At 35.3% G+C, this 19,773-nt stretch overlaps 1 protein-coding gene across 1 annotated transcript; it reads right to left on the bottom strand.

The window, feature by feature from the left end:
* LOC109326098 (uncharacterized mitochondrial protein AtMg00810-like) lies at positions 11,254-12,471 on the bottom strand. The gene is made up of 2 exons (XM_019558762.1): positions 11,975-12,471; positions 11,254-11,854 (listed from the first exon to the last, which is right to left on the bottom strand). Exons 1-2 carry the CDS (start codon positions 12,469-12,471, stop codon positions 11,254-11,256), a joined length of 1,098 nt encoding a protein of 365 aa, XP_019414307.1.

Raw genomic sequence — 19,773 nt, 5'->3', positions numbered from 1 at the left:
TATGCTATGCTTAATGAAAGTTTAACAATGAAAAGTCAAGAGTGGGTAACTATTATTTTGTTTTCTTCGACAATGATTTGGATGAGATGAAAAAAAGGGTAACTTTAATTCTGTATTTATTAATTTAATATTATACATCAATAATTCATATCTAAACTAATAAATATTGATTGAGAACAATGACGGCATTTCTTTCCTCCATTTTCTCAAATTATAGTTGTAATAATATTAAATAAAAATCTTGAAAATGTATATTTTCCAAATGCTTTGTTCGTTTTTAAATGGAAAATAGTATTAGGTGAATTATTTAACACTGACACAATTTTTTATGTATTAATTATAGTGCTTTGGATACATGATTTTGTTAGTTCTGACAATAAATAGATGTTCCATTATTATTTTTGTATTTAAATTTGTATTAGCTTTATGTGATAGAGGGAGTACTATATTTAATATCGACTCAAATGAGAACAATGTGCTATTGTGAGAAATGAAAATAATAATATAAAATATTTTATTTTATTTGAATGATTAAGCTTATAAGTAGATACACATAATTATCATATGACCATAACTAACTTTTAATTTTAATCATTAATGATTGCTCATAAAACCCAATTTATTATCATGAAATTTAATATTTAAGATATACTTGACAAGAGTTATTGATATACAAAAATAGTATACAATAACACTAATTCAAACCTTAATTTGTGATACACAAATTTAGTCATTTTCGTTTATATTATATAAAGATTATAAATGTTGTAAAAGTAACTTTGCTTATGTAAAAAGATCAGGTTAGCAATAGCTTGAATCAAATTATTGAAATAAAACCTTTATTTTTTTAATTTTTACTAATGGGTTTTAATGGTGGATTATGGACTAATAAAGTATATTATATATAGTTTAACGATAGATAAAACACATTTCACATTGTCTTTTCTTAAAAGTGTTTAATAACCACATGTTAATAATATATAATTGTGTACATAATCCCCACATATATTCATCATTATATATGGAGGGTGGATGAATGAGTTGATTATGTAAAATAATTTCTAATCCAACATTATTATGTATATGATTTTTAGTTAAAATTCCATGATTATTATATATTAATGATAGATAGATACCACATTAACTGCATGTATTTTTTTTCTCTAATGAGTTACTTTTTAAAAATTAAGAAAAAAAAAACCCAATTTTTCTAATGTGTGGAGGTAACCCGTGACTGAAGTAAGGTCACTGTCCTATTCCGAAAACTAAAAAGTGATTAAGACATTTGAATATGATAATAGAAGTCCTAATATGAAAGATTAGGAACCATTGGGTAGAAATTAAAGTTGGTCTTAGGTATAAGAAAAAACAATGACTTAAATATTGAAAAAGATAACATCATGTGCACGAATTTTAAGAAAATAAACCATGAGTAAGGAAATGAAGATTTTAGAATCATCTTATATACAATATTGAAAAAATAACATCACTTAATAACATCTATAAAAAAATAAAAAATTTAGAATCATTTACAAGTGTATTTCACAAATTTTATATTTTTGGGTTTTCTGATCCAATACATAACTCAAACAATTCCTAAGAGATGAATGAGTAAGGAGCATGAATGAATGAGGTGATAATATAGAATAAATTTGTTTACTTTTTAAATAATTGAAATTTATTTAAGAGTTTAATGGGTGATTGATATGTATTTCTATGTGTTTATAGAACTATGAGGTTTGCCCTTGATCCACTTAGACCTCAGAAACCAACTTGTCTAATTTCTTTAATACACAAAGGGAAAAATAATTTAATAATCAAATTCTATATGTGAATTTACAAATAATAAATTTATCATAATTAATATATAATTAATTAAAAGTAAATTACACTAATATTTATTAATGTTTAATTTAATTACATTCATCACTCATTATTTGTTTAAAATATTATGCTCATCTCTTTGCATGAGAGATTAATATAATTTATGTATATAAATTAAAAGTGGTTTGTATATGTACAAAAGAAAATAGTAGTTCATGTATTTCACTAAAACATATAAAATGTTAATATTATTTACTCAATAAAATAATATAATACTAACTTGTTTCTTCCTGTTTTTGTTCGGCTTAAGATCCTTTCAAGTATTAGAACTTTGAAGTGAGATTAAAATGAGTTTCATAACTTATAAATATTTTTTATTTAAAATTTAGATTGTTAAATTTTTATGGTTTCGTTTGTATCCACATGTTATTATCGGGTATTAAACAATGCCGTCGATTTTTCAACTTGCTTTGTTGTCCTGCGCCCATACCTGTTTTGCACATTAATTATATTATCTCTGCATTCATATCCCTTAAGTATATGTTATGCTTTAAATGTAGACTCACAAATTGCAAGCATGACCATACATACCAAAAATAGAATGACTTGAGGGTAACACAATAAGACTAATTTTAATACCAAATCTATGTAGTGCGGAAGAGTTTAATATTAAATATTAATAAAGATGATGTGACATAAAATTAGTTTTAATAATCTAGTTTCAAATTATTTTTAGAAAATTAGTGAGAAAAATATACATGTGTGTTGACTGTGAAAGTTTTTTATATTATCAATATATTACACATTATTTATTTTTAATAATTATTAACTCGTAAATAAAAATAATACAAATGGTATGAATGTGCTGTTAGATTAATTTAATAATCAATGTGGTCTATGTGCTTGAAAGTTACTAATCTAAATGAAAGTGCCTAATGTGATGATGGTTGACAATTAACTGATCAGATTAGTAGGGGTTTTGTTAACTCCCTCCCCTCTCACTTCATGGGCAGTTTCCTCTATGGTGGAGGAGTTATTTTCTCGGATAAACTCCCGATAACTCCTCCAAAACCCCTTCTATAACCAGGGACTGATGCATTGGAATAAGAGAGAGCAATATTCATTCTGATCTCATCTCATTCATTTCTATCTTACGAATAGAAACACAAAGTAAGATTAAGAGAGATCTTGGGTTGCATAAAAGAAAGTCCAGTGTAGTGTTATAAAGCGGAAGGAAGGAAACTGAGTTTCTAATCATCAAGGAACTCATAAAGGGAAGACGAAGAGGTGATAATAAAAGGCAACCAGAAAGAGCAGTACCAGGTAGCACTAGGAAAGAACACCAGAAAGGGAAATAACAATGGAACCAGGTATTCCTTAACTTTATTTTATCACATGTGAATGTCATAATGTCAAGGTCCTAAATAAAGGGATCTTATGAACCATTAAAAGCTCATGAAATTTGTTAAAATAATTTTAACAATTGGTATCAGAGCATCATGTTAGGGACATTATGACATTTCTTGTATCTCTGGAATTAATTGGTGTATGCATGACTTTATGTGTAAACAAAATTTTGTGAATGATTTTGTGCGAAGAATCATGAATCTATAAGTCATTTCCATGCCTGACCGCCCAAGGGAGAAACAGTGAACATCAAGTTTTTTTTGTCTTGAAATAGCGCTTGGGCGAGGGAGAAACAGTGAACATCAAGTTTTTTTTGGTCTTGAAATAGTGCTTGGGCGAGGGAGAAACAGTGAAAATTATGGTGTAATTGTTTATAATGGTATTTTACATTTAAAATTATGAAGCATATTATGATCACCCCAGGGTGGATCATTACTTGTAATTAAGATTATGATGTCATAAGGATAATAAATTGGATTTGTTCATTAATTATAATGCATATCTTGATCACCCAAAGGTGGATTATTGCATGTATTTAGTGACATTAAAGTTTTAAAAATATTTGTTTGCGTTCGTTTATCCAAATATAACATGCATGTTTAAGGAGTATGATTAATTACCCATTAAAAAATAATATTAGGCATCATTAATGAAGGTTTAATGCATTTAAATTTTATCCAAAGAGAAATTAAGTGCATGAATAAAAGTATAGTTTGAATACATAAAGGTTTATTCAAAGCATTAAAGAGTGAGCATGTCTTGTTTCAGCTTCATTCAATGCTTTCGCCTTAGGCAACAGATGTGTGAAGTTCAACAGACTGAATTATGTTGATTGGTCTGAACAGATCCAGTTCTCACTGGGTGTAATGGAGCTGGACTTGGCTATCATTATGGATAGTGAACCAACCATAACTAAGACCAGCTCGGAGGCAGACAATACTCTTTTTGACGCTTGGGAGCGGTCAAACAGGTTGAGTCTTAGCTTGATGAGAATGTCAATATCTGATAATGTCAAGCCATCTAAGTCTAAGACAAATAATGCAAGGGAATTTATGATAATGATCAAGTAGTACTTCCAATCAGACATTACTGATAAGTCTGTGGTGGGAAACCTCATGACAGAGCTAACGACCAAGAAGTTTGATTGGTCGCAGCCCATTCATGATCATGTAACTAGTATGTCAAATCTGGCTGCGAAAATGAAAGGTATGGGAATGGAGGTGACAGAAGCATTCTTAGTACAGTTCATCATTAACTCCCTTCCTATTGAGTTTGGCCAATTCGATGTGAACTACAACATCATAAAGGAAAAATGGAATTTTCATGAAGTAAAGGCCATGCTCGTTCAAGAGGAGGGGAGGCTAAAGAAAATTAAGAATGACTCCATTCACATGACCATTCAAGAGCCAGGTAGCACTAGCAGATTCAGACCAAGCAATAGGAACAAAGGAAATGGGAAGGAAAAGGTCCCCATTAAAGAAGGGAGAATCCATAAAGAAATGAAGTGCTTCTTCTGTAAGAAGAATGGACACTTTAAGAAGGATTGCCCTAAAAGAAAGAAGTGGTTCGAAAAGAAAGGTAAACATTTTGTTTCCGTTATAGATGAATCATTTCTTATTGAAGTTCCTAATAATACTTGGTGGTTAGACTCTGGTGCAACAACTCATGTGTCGCATATTATGCAGGGATTCCTTTCAATCCGAACCCAGGAAACTGAGAAGTTTCTTTACATGGGGAACAGAATGAAGGCACAAGTTCATGAAATTGGAACATAAAGATTGACCCTAGATAGTGGAAACTATTTAGATCTATGGCGAGAGAGAAACAGTAATGATTAATTACCCATTAAAGTATAAAATTAGGCATCATTAATGATGGTTTAATGCATTTAAATTTTATCCAAAGATAAATTAAGTGCATGAATAAGAGTATAGTTTGAATCCATAAAGTTGATTGGGCATTCTGTTTTTAATTTGTATAAACACTCGTACTATTTCGGTTCTGGTACATTAATGAATGGTTTATATTGCTTCAATCTTGATTTTAAATTTAAGGAATCTTTATTTAATGTTGAGCATGATGTTAGTAGCAAGCTTAAAAGTTTTAATAAGAATTCTGCTTACTTGTGGCATCAAAGATTAGGCCATATATCCAAAGAAAGGATAATGAGGTTAACGAAAAATGAGATTTTGCCTCATTTGGATTATGGCAATTGGGATGTATGTTTAGATTGTATTAAAGGAAAACAAACTAAACACATATCAAAGAACTCAGCCACAAGAAGTAGCAAACTTCTTGAATTGATACACACGAATATTTGTGGTCTATTTGATGTTCCATCTTGGGGTGGTGAAAATTACTTCATCATTTTTATAGACGATTACTCACATTATTGTTACCTATGATGAAAAATCTCAATCAATAAATGTCCTAAAGGTATTTATTGACGAGGTTGAAAGGCAACTTGAAAAGAAGGTTAAGGTTGTGAGGTCTGATAGAGGTGGTGAATATTATGGAAAGTATAATGAGAATGGACAATGTCCTGGACCATTTGCAAAGTTTCTCGAAAGTAGAGGCATATGTGCTCAATACACTATGCCTTACACACCGTAACAGAATGGTGTGGCTGAAAGGCAGAACCATACTCTAATGGAGATGGTTAGGTCAATGTTGAATCATTATGATGTACCTTTATCGTTGTGGATGTACACATTAAGGACCGCTGCGTATCTGCTGAATAGGGTTCCCAGTAGAGTAGTTCCTAAAACTCCATATGAGTTATGGACTAGTAGGAAACCTAGTTTGAGACATCTCCATGTTTGGGGTTGTCCAGCAGAAGTAAAGATGGACAAACCACATGAAAAGAAGCTTGATGCAAGAACCATTAGTGGTTTCTTCATTGGCTATCCGGAAAAGTCAAAAGGGTACAGATTTTATTGTCCTAACCATAGTACGAGAATAGTTGAGTCTGGAAATGCTAGGTTCATTGAAAATAGTCAAACCAGTGGGAGTGATAAATCACGAAAGGTGGATATTATTGAGACTTCTGATAAACCTTCTTCACCGAAGGTGTCTCCTCAAGATGTTGTTCCGCTGGTTATATTACCGTCAAATAACTCACAGAGACAACAAGATAAGATCCAAAATCCACAGGATGAAATAATAGTTAATGAACCAATTAATGGAGACATTAATGATCAAGTGATGGAAGAATCACAAGAAATAGCATTAAGAAGGTCTGAAAGGCAAAGAAGACCAGCTATTTCTGATGATCATATTGTGTATTCACTTGAGCATGAGTGTGACTTAAGCATTAATAAGGATCCAGTCTCGTTCATACAAGCCATGAAAAGTGACAATTCTGAAAAGTGGCTCAATGCTATGAAAGAAGAATTGAAATTAATGGACGATAATAAATTTTGGGATCTAGCTGAGTTGCCTGAGGGTTCAAAACGAGTTGGTCGTAAATGGGTCTTTAAGCCACACCATTAGAGTACGGTTCCAGTCTATAAAAGTGATGAAGTACTTTTCACCACCCCAAGATGGAACATCAAATGGACAACAAATATCTGTGTGTATCAATTCAAGAAGTTTGCTACTTCTTGTGGCTGGGTTCTTTGATATGTGTTTAGTTTGTTTTCCTTTAATACAATCTAAACATACATCCCAATTGCCATAATCCAAATGAGGCAAAATTTCATTTTTCGTTAACCTTATTATCCTTTCTTTGGATATATGGCCTAATCTTTGATGCCACAAGTAAGCAGAATTCTTATTAAAACTTTTAAGCTTGCTACTAACATCATGCTCAACATTAAATAAAGATTCCTTAAATTTAAAATCAAGATTGAAGCAATATAAACCATTCATTAATGTACCAGAACCGAAATAGTACGAGTGTTTATACAAATTAAAAACAGAATGCCCAATCTTAAAATTAAAACCTAAACAATCCAGCCTAGCAACAGAAACCAAGTTCCTAGCACATTCAGGAACATAAAGACACTTTTATAGATCTAAATAGTTTCCACTATCTAGGGTCAATCTTTATGTTCCAATTTCATGAACTTGTGCCTTCATTCTGTTCCCCATGTAAAGAAACTTCTCAGTTTCCTGGGTTCGGATTGAAAGGAATCCCTGCATAATATATGACACATGAGTAGTTGCACCAGAGTCTAACCACCAAGTATTATTAGGAGCCTCAATAAGAAATGGTTCATCTATAATGAAAACAAAATGTTTACCTTTCTTTTCGAACCACTTCTTTCTTTTAGGGCAATCCTTCTTACAGTGCCCATTCTTCTTACAGAAGAAGCACTTCATTTCTTTATGAATTTTCCCTTCTTTAATGGGGACCTTTTCCTTCCCATTTCCTTTGTTCTTATTGTTTGGTCTGAATCTGCTAGTGCTACCTGGCTCTTGAATGGTCATGTGAATGGAGTCATTCTTAATTTTCTTTAGCCTCCCCTCCTCTTGAACGAGCATGGCCTTTACTTCCTGAAAATTCCATTTTTCCTTTATGGTGTTGTAGTTCACATGGAATTGGCCAAACTCAATAGGAAGGGAGTTAATGATGAACTGTACTAGAAATGAAGGCATTTTTGATTTTCTAGAAATGAAGGCATTTTTGAAGCTTATGGGAGGCATCTAGATTGGAGGAAGAAGCTTCAACCCGCCATTTCTTAAATTGTCTAGCTAGCCCCACAAGCTTCAAAAAATGCCTTCATTTCTGGAAGAAGCTTTGTTTCCAAGTACATTGTCATCTCTTGTCTAGCCTCGTAGAACAGCTTCAACCGATCATCAGAAAAATCACCAAGACCATCGACTATTTGTTTGCATCTCCTTTCCCATTTATCTTTTTCCCATTGACTTTCTTCGAGTACTCTTTTCCAAAATTATCTGACCAATTTTTCTGGCTGGCCAATAGTTCATCATATGCAGTTCGGAGTTTCCCAAGTTGCTCTGATAGTTGACTTGCATCTATTAATCCATCATAGCAGGTCTTCTCCGAGGCTTTGAGGCTAGCTTTAAGGTTCTCTTCTATTTGTTTACCTTCACCCAATACAAACTGGTAATCTTTAACAATAGCTCATGCTTGCCTTTCACTATGTTTTATCTTCTCCATTTCAAGTTTTAGAACCTCAGCTTTGCTTGAGCCTTGTGTGTGGCATGACTTTGCGCTTTCAACCGATCATTGTAGTCAGCTATCTCTACATCTTTCTCTTTCACTGCCCAAATTAAGTGAACTTTTCTAGACTGAGAGCACATTTCAGCATAGTCCTTTTTTAGGCTGGTTTGATCCTTCGTCATATTGGTGATGATTTTGTTGAGTTTCTCAAGGCCCAGATTATCCTTGTCATGTGTATCCCTAGCTTCTTCTAGCTTCGCCTCTAAGAGCATGATTTGTTCCTTCAGTAACTTCTCTCAGATGGACCAGATGGTTCCTACGGTTGGGAAATTGATGGAATAACTTGACTATTTCGCCTTTTGTTACGCCAGAGCTTGTATTCATCGGTGTAGAAGGCTTGATGTTCTCCCAACTCATTTGCCCACAAAGACGAATCCTTTTCAGAGCATTTCTGATTGAGTCCAATTCCTCTTTGGTGGCCTCCTCACTTTTGTACCATATGGAGAATCCCTGTAGTTGTTCTGGTCGGACTGGTGTCATTCCCCATTTGAGCTGACCAAGCACCAGAGCTTGAGTGAAGGAAATGCATCCTCGAGGTCCCATTAATATCATATTTGGGTACTCCCCGCAAGAATACATGATTGTTGCATGTCTCTCATACAGACGAGTCTTGCTCCCAAAGTTCCTAGGAGTAACTTCATCAAATAGCTTTCTCCAGTCGAACAGCTGTATTGGTTTCACCATAATGTTTTTGAACCTCGAGAGGGGGTATCTTCTCCAATCCGGATACTGATGGTGTTTGAACCTAGTGATCATCCACACATACAACAGTTGAGTGCAATATCAGATCTTGAAATGGCCCTTTTCATGACATCTATGGAACGAGATTAGGGTCCAGCCACAATAGGTGGGACTGGGTTAGCTCCAAATGACCTAAACTTTGCGAACACATCTATGGCCGCTTGATCAATCATGTCATGGACGAATGGGAACAAGACCATGCCATAGATTGCCAAGGTGAATGCTTGGTTGAACAACTCCCATTTTCCTTGCTCTGTCCTTTGACTGATATGTTTCTTCAAAAATTTCCACCCAAGCCCAAAGGTTATGCCATGTTTGATGATGCTAGTCGAACTCGGGCGTACCCCAATGAGCCTCTCTATCAAATCTTCTGTAACGTTCTGAGCTTCAATGAATAGATAGGTGATGCCTCTAAGTTAGGGAACTCAAAGACTCTCAAAGTAGGGCTCCAATACTGAGCCATGGTCCCGATAACTTTCAGTGTCACTGCGTTAATGGTGGTAAGGAGTAGATTAATTAGCCTTCCATACTCTTTGTTGAACTCATTTTGAACTTCTTTAGAGATCATGAGAATCAACTCTATCAAAAAATTCACATCCATTCCTTGCATTTCCGCTTTTACTCCCTTCTTCACCAATAAGTTACTACTTTGACCCATAACAAGAGAAATAGCCTCCATGTCTCACTATACCGCAGATCTTTTTTCAGAAAAGGAATTTGCTTATTAAAGATGGTAAAAAATGTTATATGAACGCATGAACATAACGAATTATGTTATATCAAATGCAATGATGTATGATATGTAATGAAGAATAAAATGAAAATGTTTGATATCAAACAATGATGATGGCATGAAATTAAAAAAAGTACAATCCAATTTTGTTGGTATGACAAAAAAAATAAAAATGTCCCTATGGCATTTGGGCCCACCAGGTGTATGTTATAAATAATGTTTATTATTTCATGGCTAATATGCTTAAAATAATTTGGAATCATGGTTCATGATGTGCATTGATGCAAAAGGAAGGTAGATTAATGTTTGCTTCATGTGTCCTATGTAAGGTATACTTATAAGGTTTTTGGAAATTATAAAAGCCGCAACCCTATGGTGGAATGCTAGGTCTTGTCTAAAGTGGACACGATAAAGCTCTAGACTTCTAAAGGTCACCAGATTGCATCCAATCTTAAAAGAAAAGAAACCACATATCACGAGAAGAGACAAGCTCCCCAAGCAGCCAACTCACGATACATGGGGACAAAATCTGGGTGGTTCGTCACGCAAATACCCAATGTGACACAAGGTCAATAGGGAAATCAAGACTATGTAGATCTGTTTTAAAAAATTGTTTAATTGATCAGATTAAAATATCAGAAATTTTTTCAATTTTATTGAATTGGCATTAACAGACAAAGACTCAACATTAATTGCTTACCCCCTTCCCACTCTGATAGATAGTAGAAGCAGTACAAGTGACCGCGATCGGTTCTCAGCTCAAAATGAGGAGAAGCACACGATACGAGTTGTAACCTCGCTATTACATCCCAAAATAATTAAAACATTTTTTACTTTTAAATAACTTAGATATTTGTAACGCGATAATTAATAAGTGAAGAGTCGACATTGGTCATTAACCATCCTCTTACTTTGATAAATAACAGAAGCACTACAAGTGACCGAGATCGATTCCCGGCTCGAAGCAAGAAGTAGGATACGACACAATTCGTAACCTCACTATTACATTCTCATTGAAATAATTTTATTAGATAGGAAAGTAACAGACGACACAGATTGTAGACCGAACTATAAAACTTCGTTTAAAATATTAAACTTGTGAAAAGATAAAGAAAATAGAAAGATGGAATCTTGAAACTGAATATACCTCAGAATTTTTATTGAAAACAACTCAATTATACAATGAAATAGCTTATCCCTTTAAATAAAGGGAAAACAAAACAGAATGTAGCAAACTAGTAACTACATAAGGTAGTTACTGATCTTAACAATCTAACAACCAATTAGGCATGTGATAAATTGACATATTTTGCATGTGACAAATATACCAATTTACTCAGCATAAAAAGAATAACAATAACTAACTCTTCATCTCTAATATATCCCCCTGAAACTGAGGGTGGTTGGCTAAGGATGTTGAGTCAACAACTCTGAGTTGCTTCCTTAGGGTTAGAAACCTATCAGTGGCCAAAGGCTTGGTGAGCACATCAACTGTCTGAAATTTAGAAGGGATGTGTTTCACTTGAAGATACTTTGCTTGAATTCCATCTCTTACAAAAAAGAGATAAAGTTCTATGTATTTTGTTCTGTTGTGAAGAACAGGATTGTGAGAAATGCTCACTGTACTTAAGTTATCACATAGAATAAGAGGAACTTGATGTGAGATCTTGATTTCATAAAATAAGGATTCAACCCAGATCATCTCTTGAGTAGCAAGAGCAAGGCTTCTGTATTCAACTACAGTGCTGCATCTGGAGATTGTTTGCTGCTTCTTGGACCACCAAGTGACTAAGTTAGGACCAACAAATAAACAAGCCCCTGATATGGACTCCATGTCATCAAGATTAGTGGCCCAATCTGCATCACATGGCGTTGTTAGGGTAATAGGAAGAGAGGAATTAGAAATGGCAAGTTTGAGATGTATGCCAAGATTAAGAGTTCCTTGTAGATATCTTAGGATCCTTTTGACAGCAACTCAGTGTTGTTCCAGAGGATTACCCATGAATTGACACACCATATTGACACTATAAGCTAAGTCAGGTCTAGTGATTATGGCACATTTAAGGGCTCCAACTACTGACCTGTACATAGTAGGGTTATCAAAGGCTTTTGACTTAGTTTTGGTTAGCCTGCAAGTGGTTGCCATAGGAGTGATGCTAGGTTTGGCAGATTCCATAGTGGCTTTTCTGAGTAGGTCTTTGATATACTTGGTTTGAGTGAGAAATAGAGAACCATCCTTAAGGTGTTTAACCTCAATTCCTAGAAAATAGTCCAAATTTCCTAGTTTCTTGAGTGCAAAGGCAGTGTTGAGTTTGTCAACAAGAGCATGGATTTTTGAGTTTAATGACCCAGTGATGATTATGTCATCTACATAGACTAAGACAAACAGTTGGTAGGTACTAGTGAGAGAGATGAATATGGAATTATCACATTTGCTGTTCTGAAATCCCAATTGAAGGAGAATGCTTATGAATTTCTCAAACCATTGCCTAGGAGCTTGTTTGAGACCATACAATGCCTTATTTAGCTTGAAAACAATGTTCTTGTCACCATTATGAAAGTCAGTAGGTTGGGTCATGTACACCTCTTCATTAAGAACACCATTTAAGAATGCATTATTTATGTAAAGCTATTGAATAGACCAACCATAAGTGACAGCTAGGGTGAGAAGTATTCTGATAGTGATGGGTTTGACTACGGGAGAAAAAGTCTCATTGTAATCAATTCCTGGTAGCTGATGGAAGCCTTTTGCAACAAGTCTAGCTTTATACTTATTGATTGACCCATCAGGATTTTCTTTAATCCTAAATATCCATTTACAGCCAATAACGTTCTTGTGTGGAGGTAAGGCACCTAGGGACCAAGTTCCCAACTTTTGCAAGGCATCATACTCTTCTTGCATTGCTCTTTTCCATACTGGACTAAGAATAGCCTCTTTGGGAGTAGAGGGTTCAGTGTGAGCAAGAAATAGGCTTGCAAGACTAGGTAGGATGGACTTATTTATGCCATCCTTGGACCTGGTTGTCATAGGATGAGAAGGTAGAGGTGCAGGGATTGGAGCGGATGAGGATGAACTACATGCAGTGGTTGTGGGTAAATCAGAGGAAGGAGAGATGACAGGATTATGACTAGAGTTTGTAGAGTCAATAGTAGGGTTAAGGTTGGGAGAGAAGGAATGGTTAGTTTGATTGTATGAGGTTATTGTTTCTGTAGAGTTTGTATGTGCATGGTTAATGTGAGAGGTGTGGATGTGGTTAGGTGAATTGTTTAGAGAGGAGGATAAATGATAAGGGATGACAGGAGAACCAGGTTTGGAAAGATTTTTGAAGGGAAAGGCAGATTCATTGAATTTAACATCTTTAGAGTTGTATATTTTGCCATCCTTGGATAGACACTTATACTCTTTATGCATAGATGAATATCCTAAGAAGGTGCATTCAGTGGACTTGTAGTCAAGCTTGTGAGTGTTGTATGGCTTGAGTAGAGGGAAACAAGTACATCCAAAAACTCTTAGAGATGTATAGTCTGGAGCAGTTCCATATAGGTTGTAATGAGGAGATTTATTATTGAGGGTGGCAGAGGGGAGTCTATTGATAAGAAACACAGTTGTAGTAAAGGCATATTCCCAAAATGTTTGGGGTAGACCAGCATCTGGCTAGTAAGGTTAAACCTATTTCAACTATATGTCTGTGTTTTCTCTCCACTGTGCCTTGTTGGTGATGAGTATGGGGACAGGATATCTGTGGAGAATGCCTAGGTTGGAGAGGTAGGAAGTAAATGGTCTGAATTCACCCCCCTCCCCGTCAGTTTGAACAACTTTGATGGTTTTGTTAAACTGAGTAAGAATCAGTTTGCTAAAATGTTTGAAGATGGTTAGAGTTTCAGATTTCTGTTTAAGTAGAAATATCCAAGTGTGTTTGGTATTAGCATCTACTATAGAAAGATAGTATTTAAAACCAAATTCATAGACAACTGGCGAAGGACCCCATAAGTCTAGATAAAGCAAGTCAAAGGCATTAGAGTAAGAAGTAATGGAGTTAGGAGAGTGAATTCTATTAGACTTGCCATAGCAGCATGCATTGTAGAAATTAGAGGTACTTTTATTTGAATGAGGAATTTTACAAACTGAAAGGATAGTGTTTAAAACAGATGTATGTGCATGTCCTAATCGAAAGTGCCACAAAAAATGAGTAGAAAAATGTCTAGAACTAAGACTATCTAAAGTTGGTGACTTGAGCTGCCCAGTTGAATTGGGAATGGAGGCACAACAGGCTGACTTTTTGGGGAATAGACTCTGGAAAGCATAGAGACCCTCAGAGGTAAGGGACCCTTTGAAAAGAATGGTATTAGAACCCTGTGATTTGACAAAACACTCATTAGGATGAAACTCAAAATAGTAATTGTTATATTTAGCAAATTGAGAGACACTAATTAGAGTCTTAGTGATATTAGGCACAAGAAGAAGATTATGTAAGGATAAAGGCATATGGGGGTATAAAGGAGAAGGGAATGTGGTAGTTCCACTGCAAGAAATAGGTTCTTTTGTGCCATTACCCATGTAGAGGTGTTCATGACCAAATTGTTCTGTTGTTTGGTGAACCAAAGTAGGATATGAGGTAATCTGGTTGGTGGCACCTGAATCTGGGAACCACAATGAGTGCTTGGTATCTGATTCTCCAAGGCTTACATTAATGACATAGGGTGGGTAGCCAGGTGTGTGTGGATGTTGAGGCCCATGGAAGGCATGAGGTGGGATAGTAGGTCTAGGGTTAGGCATAGGATATGGGTAGTAAGGATAGTATGGTGCAGAGGTAGTGGAATAGTTTTGGCCAGTATATGGAGTTGTAGGTTTGGAGGAGTTGTGGTCAGGTCTTGGTCCTCTAGAGAAGGGAGCGTGTGTTTGTGTGTTGATGAAGTGAGAGGCAGGTTATGGGCAGGGATAAGAAGGATAAGGATTGGGTATATTATAGAGGGGAAGTAGCACCATGTTATGTCATGGCCATGTCTGTTGCAGTGAGTGCAGAAGAAGCTGCTTCCAAACCCATTTGAGGATATGCTACCTCTGTTGAATCTTGCACCTCTTCTGTTGGAACGTCCCCCTTGATCCATTATTGAATGAATTAGGAGTTGAGTCATATCTATGGGTAGGAGGGGATGGTGTTGGTGGAAAGTTATGATTGAAGTGTTGATGATTAGATCCAGATTCAGTGGACTGATGTGATGTGGGTATAATGGCTATGTTGGCTGACAAAGCATCAGAGACTGCTTCGTGCTTGTTCTTGATGAGTCTTGACTCAAATGTCAAGAGAAATTGTTCAAGTTCATTGATAGAAGGTGGGTTAATCTGACTTTCAATTACAATGATGACAATTTGAAATTCTTCACCTAGTCCATCAAGAATATAGTCTATATGCTCAGCAATTGATATAGGTGTTCCTATAGATGCTAGTGACTCGGTGATGGATTTGATTCTTGAAAAAATAATATGAAATGTTATTTTTGCCTTGAGATATGGTGCGCAATTGAGCCCTAAGTTGTAAACTCCTAGCTTTGGTGTGGGCATTGCAAAAAGAGTGAAGTTCATCCCACAATTGAGAGGGTGATGTACAACCAATAACCCTTGTGTTAAGGATTCAGAGATTGAGTTAAGAATCCACGCAAACAGAGTCTAGTCTTGCTCTTCCTAACTGAGATATGTGGGGTTGATGTGATGATGAGTGTAGTCAAAGTCAGACAAGAATTTTGGTGGAATTTCAGTGGGGTGAATGAATCTTGTGGCTCTGTTTGACTTTAGAACAGAGACCATAAATTGGCTCCAAGTGAGATAGTTTTTCTCACTGAGTTTAGTAGAGGGGATAGGAAGTGAAAGTGATGGAGATACAGCTCGAATAGGAGGAGCAGAGGTATGGGAAGGTGGTGGAGAGGAAGGATTTGTGGCAGTGGCCATAAGGGCGATTGATACCATGTGAAAAGATAAAGAAAATAGAAAGAAAGAATCTTGAAACTGAATATACCTCGGATGTTTTATTGAAAACAACTCAATTATACAATGAATTAGCTTGTCCCTTTAAATAAAGGGAAAGCAAAACAGAATGTAACAAACTAGTAACTACATAAGGTAGTTATTGATCTTAACAACCTAACAACCACTTAGGCATGTGATAAGTTGACATATTTTACATGTGACAAATATACCAATTTACTCAGCAGAAAAAGAATAACAATAACTAACTCTTAATCACTAATAAAAGTTATTACTTTTAAAAGATATATTATCATTAGGCTTTATTTTAATTAAAAACATATGTTTACATAACTTAGGGTAAACCATATAATCTTTATTTGACATGAAATCTACCAATTAATATACATCTGAATGTAATTGCTAACAACTAATATATACTAATATCAAAATATATAATGTATGAATAAATAATATAAATAAATATATTAAATATTTGGATTTAAGCAAAATGGGGTAACATTCGGTTACCTCTTTTCATTTCACTAAGCTAATTAAAAAGCCCCAACAGTGGGCTTCGTTCCACTAAGAACCCCAAATTGGGTTGAAATCTTCACCATCCTTTCATCATCTCTTCTCCGGTTAATGGTAGTAACAAAGGGGGTCATCTCTGAATTTCGTCTTCTCCATCTGTCCGGCATGGCAATGATGGTGGTTTGCGGTGGTTCTCAACAATGAAACCCCAATCTTCATGGTGGCTAAGATTTAGGTTCTTACTCGCACGACGGCTCACAGTGGTTTCGAATCGGACTCATATTCTCATATCGATTCTGCTTCTTAATTAAGGTAGTCAGGACAAAGGGTTAAGGTGGATGAGGAGAAGCTAATGACCCCTATTCTTTTTCTTCTCCTTCTCTTGGTCCGGCGAGGCTACAGTGCAAACTAGGTGGCGAGATATGGTGGATAGGCCAAAGAAGTTGGCAACCAGTGCTAAAAGACCAAATATAATGGACTATGGTGCTGGATTCTTATTTATTAGCATCGTGAATGGCAAATTAAGGGTTCGTATTTTTTATTATTTGTTTTTTTGTGAGCATATGAATATAATGTGAAATTATCCAAGTAACAATTGACTATGAATGCTTGCATATGGTGAGTCTAATTCAGGGATGATTTTTTAGTCAATTATTTGATGAGATTATGCAATGCTTTTTTATTTAGCCACTGTAAGAGATGTCTATGGGGGTATAGAGTTGTGAGAATCATGACTTTGGTAGACAGTAATTATGTATGTAGTGGTGTTTGAGGTTCTTTGTAATTATATGAACACCTTTATTATAAATAGTATAACATTCTTGTGAATGTGATTTTAAATTGAATATCCTCACAATGATCTAGATGATGTTATGTAAGAATTCTTATGAGTGCATTGAGAAATAACACTAACCTGGTCTTGCTTGATATGAACCTCTTTATCACTGTTTTTGTGTTATGTCCACTTTTTCTTCTCAGTCTTTATGTTCTGTCCTTTTCCTATGCTCCTTTTCTTTTTCTCTTTTTTCCAATATCTCTCCTTTTACCATTTGGTTCTCTATCTTTTTAACGGATTGTGCCTTTTTTTGTACTTATTACTTTCTGGTTTTTCGTTTTCTAGCATGCCCTTCTTTCAAAAGAGTTCATCATGCATTAAAATAGAGATAAAATTAAACCCACTTTTCCCTAAAATCAGGTAACTGCTTGCCACTATCCAGGTTGGTTATAATTAGTTAATTTTTTTCTTCTCCACTTTCTATTGCCATTTTTATATTAATTTATTCACTTTCTATGATCCGGACAAAAAATGGGTATTCACAACTACTTCATGAATTCGGAATGAAAAGGTGAAACCAAAGACGCAGGTTTATGTATTGCCCGAATTTGGAGTCGTAAAGGCGAAACTAAAGACGTAGATTGGTGTAGTGCCAAAATTTGGAATGAAAAGGTCAAACCAAAGACACAGGTTTGTGTACTGCCAAAATTTGGAGACACAAAGGTAAAAGCCAAAAGCTTCTAATGGGCATCACTTCATCCTCGTGGTCATCAACTACTTCCCGAAGTGGGGTGAGGCGTGTTCACATGCCAATGTGACCAGGACAGTGGTACTCTGATTTATCAAGGAGTTGGTGTGTAGATATGGGTTACCCAGCAAGATCATAACAGACAATGCCACCAACCTAAACAATAAGATGATGAACGAGATGTGTAGCGAATTTAAAATCAAGCATCACACATCATCGCCTTATCGCCCTAAGATGAACGGAGCAGTAGAAGCAACAAACAAGAATATTAAGAAGATTGTTCAGAAGATGGTGGTGACATACAAGGATTGAGTGCTAAGATTTCCAATAAAACTTCAAAAGATCTAGAAATGGATCAAGTGGATTACAAAGAGAGACTACTATGATTTTTAGTAAAACCTTAGGCAAAAGATAGGCCAAATTAAAAACAAAATCTCAAACTAGAATGGTTACAAAGCTTTCATTTTCCAAAAGGAATGGAAATTGTATCCATGGTTGAAATATAGGAGGATTATGGAGAAAGTATGGGACAGAAAACACATCATTTGAGTCTTATATTCTTTTAAATCTCTAACCATACCACATTACAAGGCTAAAAAGTCCTTGTTAAGATTCGAATTGTTTGAGATAAACACCAATGGCACCAAATGACTAGGCATAGTGTGACCAATACACAAACACTCTTAAAAAAATGAACAAATATCGCTAGGTCAAAAACCCGAAAGAGCAGTCAAAGCAAAAATTAGGGACAAAAGAAAAAAGAAAAGGAAATATCTCTGAAGAGCACAAGCCAATAAGCCAATACTCGAGCAAATTTTTGGAAAAATTAAGACAATTTACTAGGGCAATTTTTGGATAGTCAGTGATTGTATAGTGGGGTTCTAACATGTTTTGTTATTTATAACAAACTCCCGTAACTCCACCCATAACCCAAAAAGCCAAACACGTTTGTATTTCCTTATCCGTATATGAATTAAAGTTTCTTGGTTGCATAGCATGTTTTTATTAAACTTGTACTATCTTATGAACTTTAAATATGTTGTTCTGATCAGTATTTGAAAGAAAAGAGCATTTTACTACTGAAAGATAGAGTTATTCGTCACGTAAACAACTTCGTTCCCCGCAAATAGCAATCTACAACCAATTGTTGAGGATGCGGTGGAGCAATAGCGATGAATACCAATTACAACTCAATTCGATTTGAAAAATTATAGAATTACCATACACAAGCATCTCATAACATGCATCAATAACAATCATATGCATTTCATACAAAAATGAAACAACAAAAACATGGCATCTCATATTCAAATAGCTTACGTCTCCAAATTCTGGCAATACACCAACATGTGTCTTTGGTTTTACCTTATCACTCCAAATTCTGGCAGTACACCAACTTGCGTCTTTGGTTTCAACTTCTCACCCCAAGTTCTGGTAATACATCAACCTACGCTCTTGGCTTTTACCCTTGTGTCTCCAAATTCTAGTAGTACACCAACCTACGTCTTTGGTTTCATCTTTTCATTCCAAATTATGGCAATACACCAACATGCGTCTTTAGTTTCGCCTTACCACTTCAAATTTTAGCAGTACACCAACCTGCAACTTTGGTTTCAACTTTTCACTCCAAATTCTAGCAGTTCACCAACCTACGTCCTTGGTTTGACATTTTCATTCCAAATTTTGGTTGTACACCAACCTGCATCTTTGGTTTCACCTTGTCACCCCAAGTTTCAACAGTATACTGACCTGCATTTTTTGCTTTCATCATTAAGTCTCCAAATACCAGCACTAACATGTGTTTTTGGCTCACATCCATCTTTGTCACACCTTTCAGGGGTAAACTTAGATCATGTTGAAG

Source organism: Lupinus angustifolius, chromosome LG02 (genome assembly GCF_001865875.1).
Source record: "Lupinus angustifolius cultivar Tanjil chromosome LG02, LupAngTanjil_v1.0, whole genome shotgun sequence".
Taxonomy (NCBI): Eukaryota; Viridiplantae; Streptophyta; class Magnoliopsida; order Fabales; family Fabaceae; genus Lupinus; species Lupinus angustifolius.
The sequence above is the reverse complement of the archived record's forward strand: the minus strand, read 5'-3'. Positions and strand labels throughout refer to the sequence as shown.

Bases quoted from the DNA above. Each gene is read 5' to 3' on its own strand.
- LOC109326098 (XM_019558762.1), bottom strand. From the start codon at position 12,471: ATGACCCAACCTACTGACTTTCATAATGGTGACAAGAACATTGTTTTC. The intron at 11,855-11,974 runs GTCAGTAGTTGG...TGCTGTCAAAAG, and splicing joins GATAACCCTACTATGTACAG to GATCCTAAGATATCTACAAG.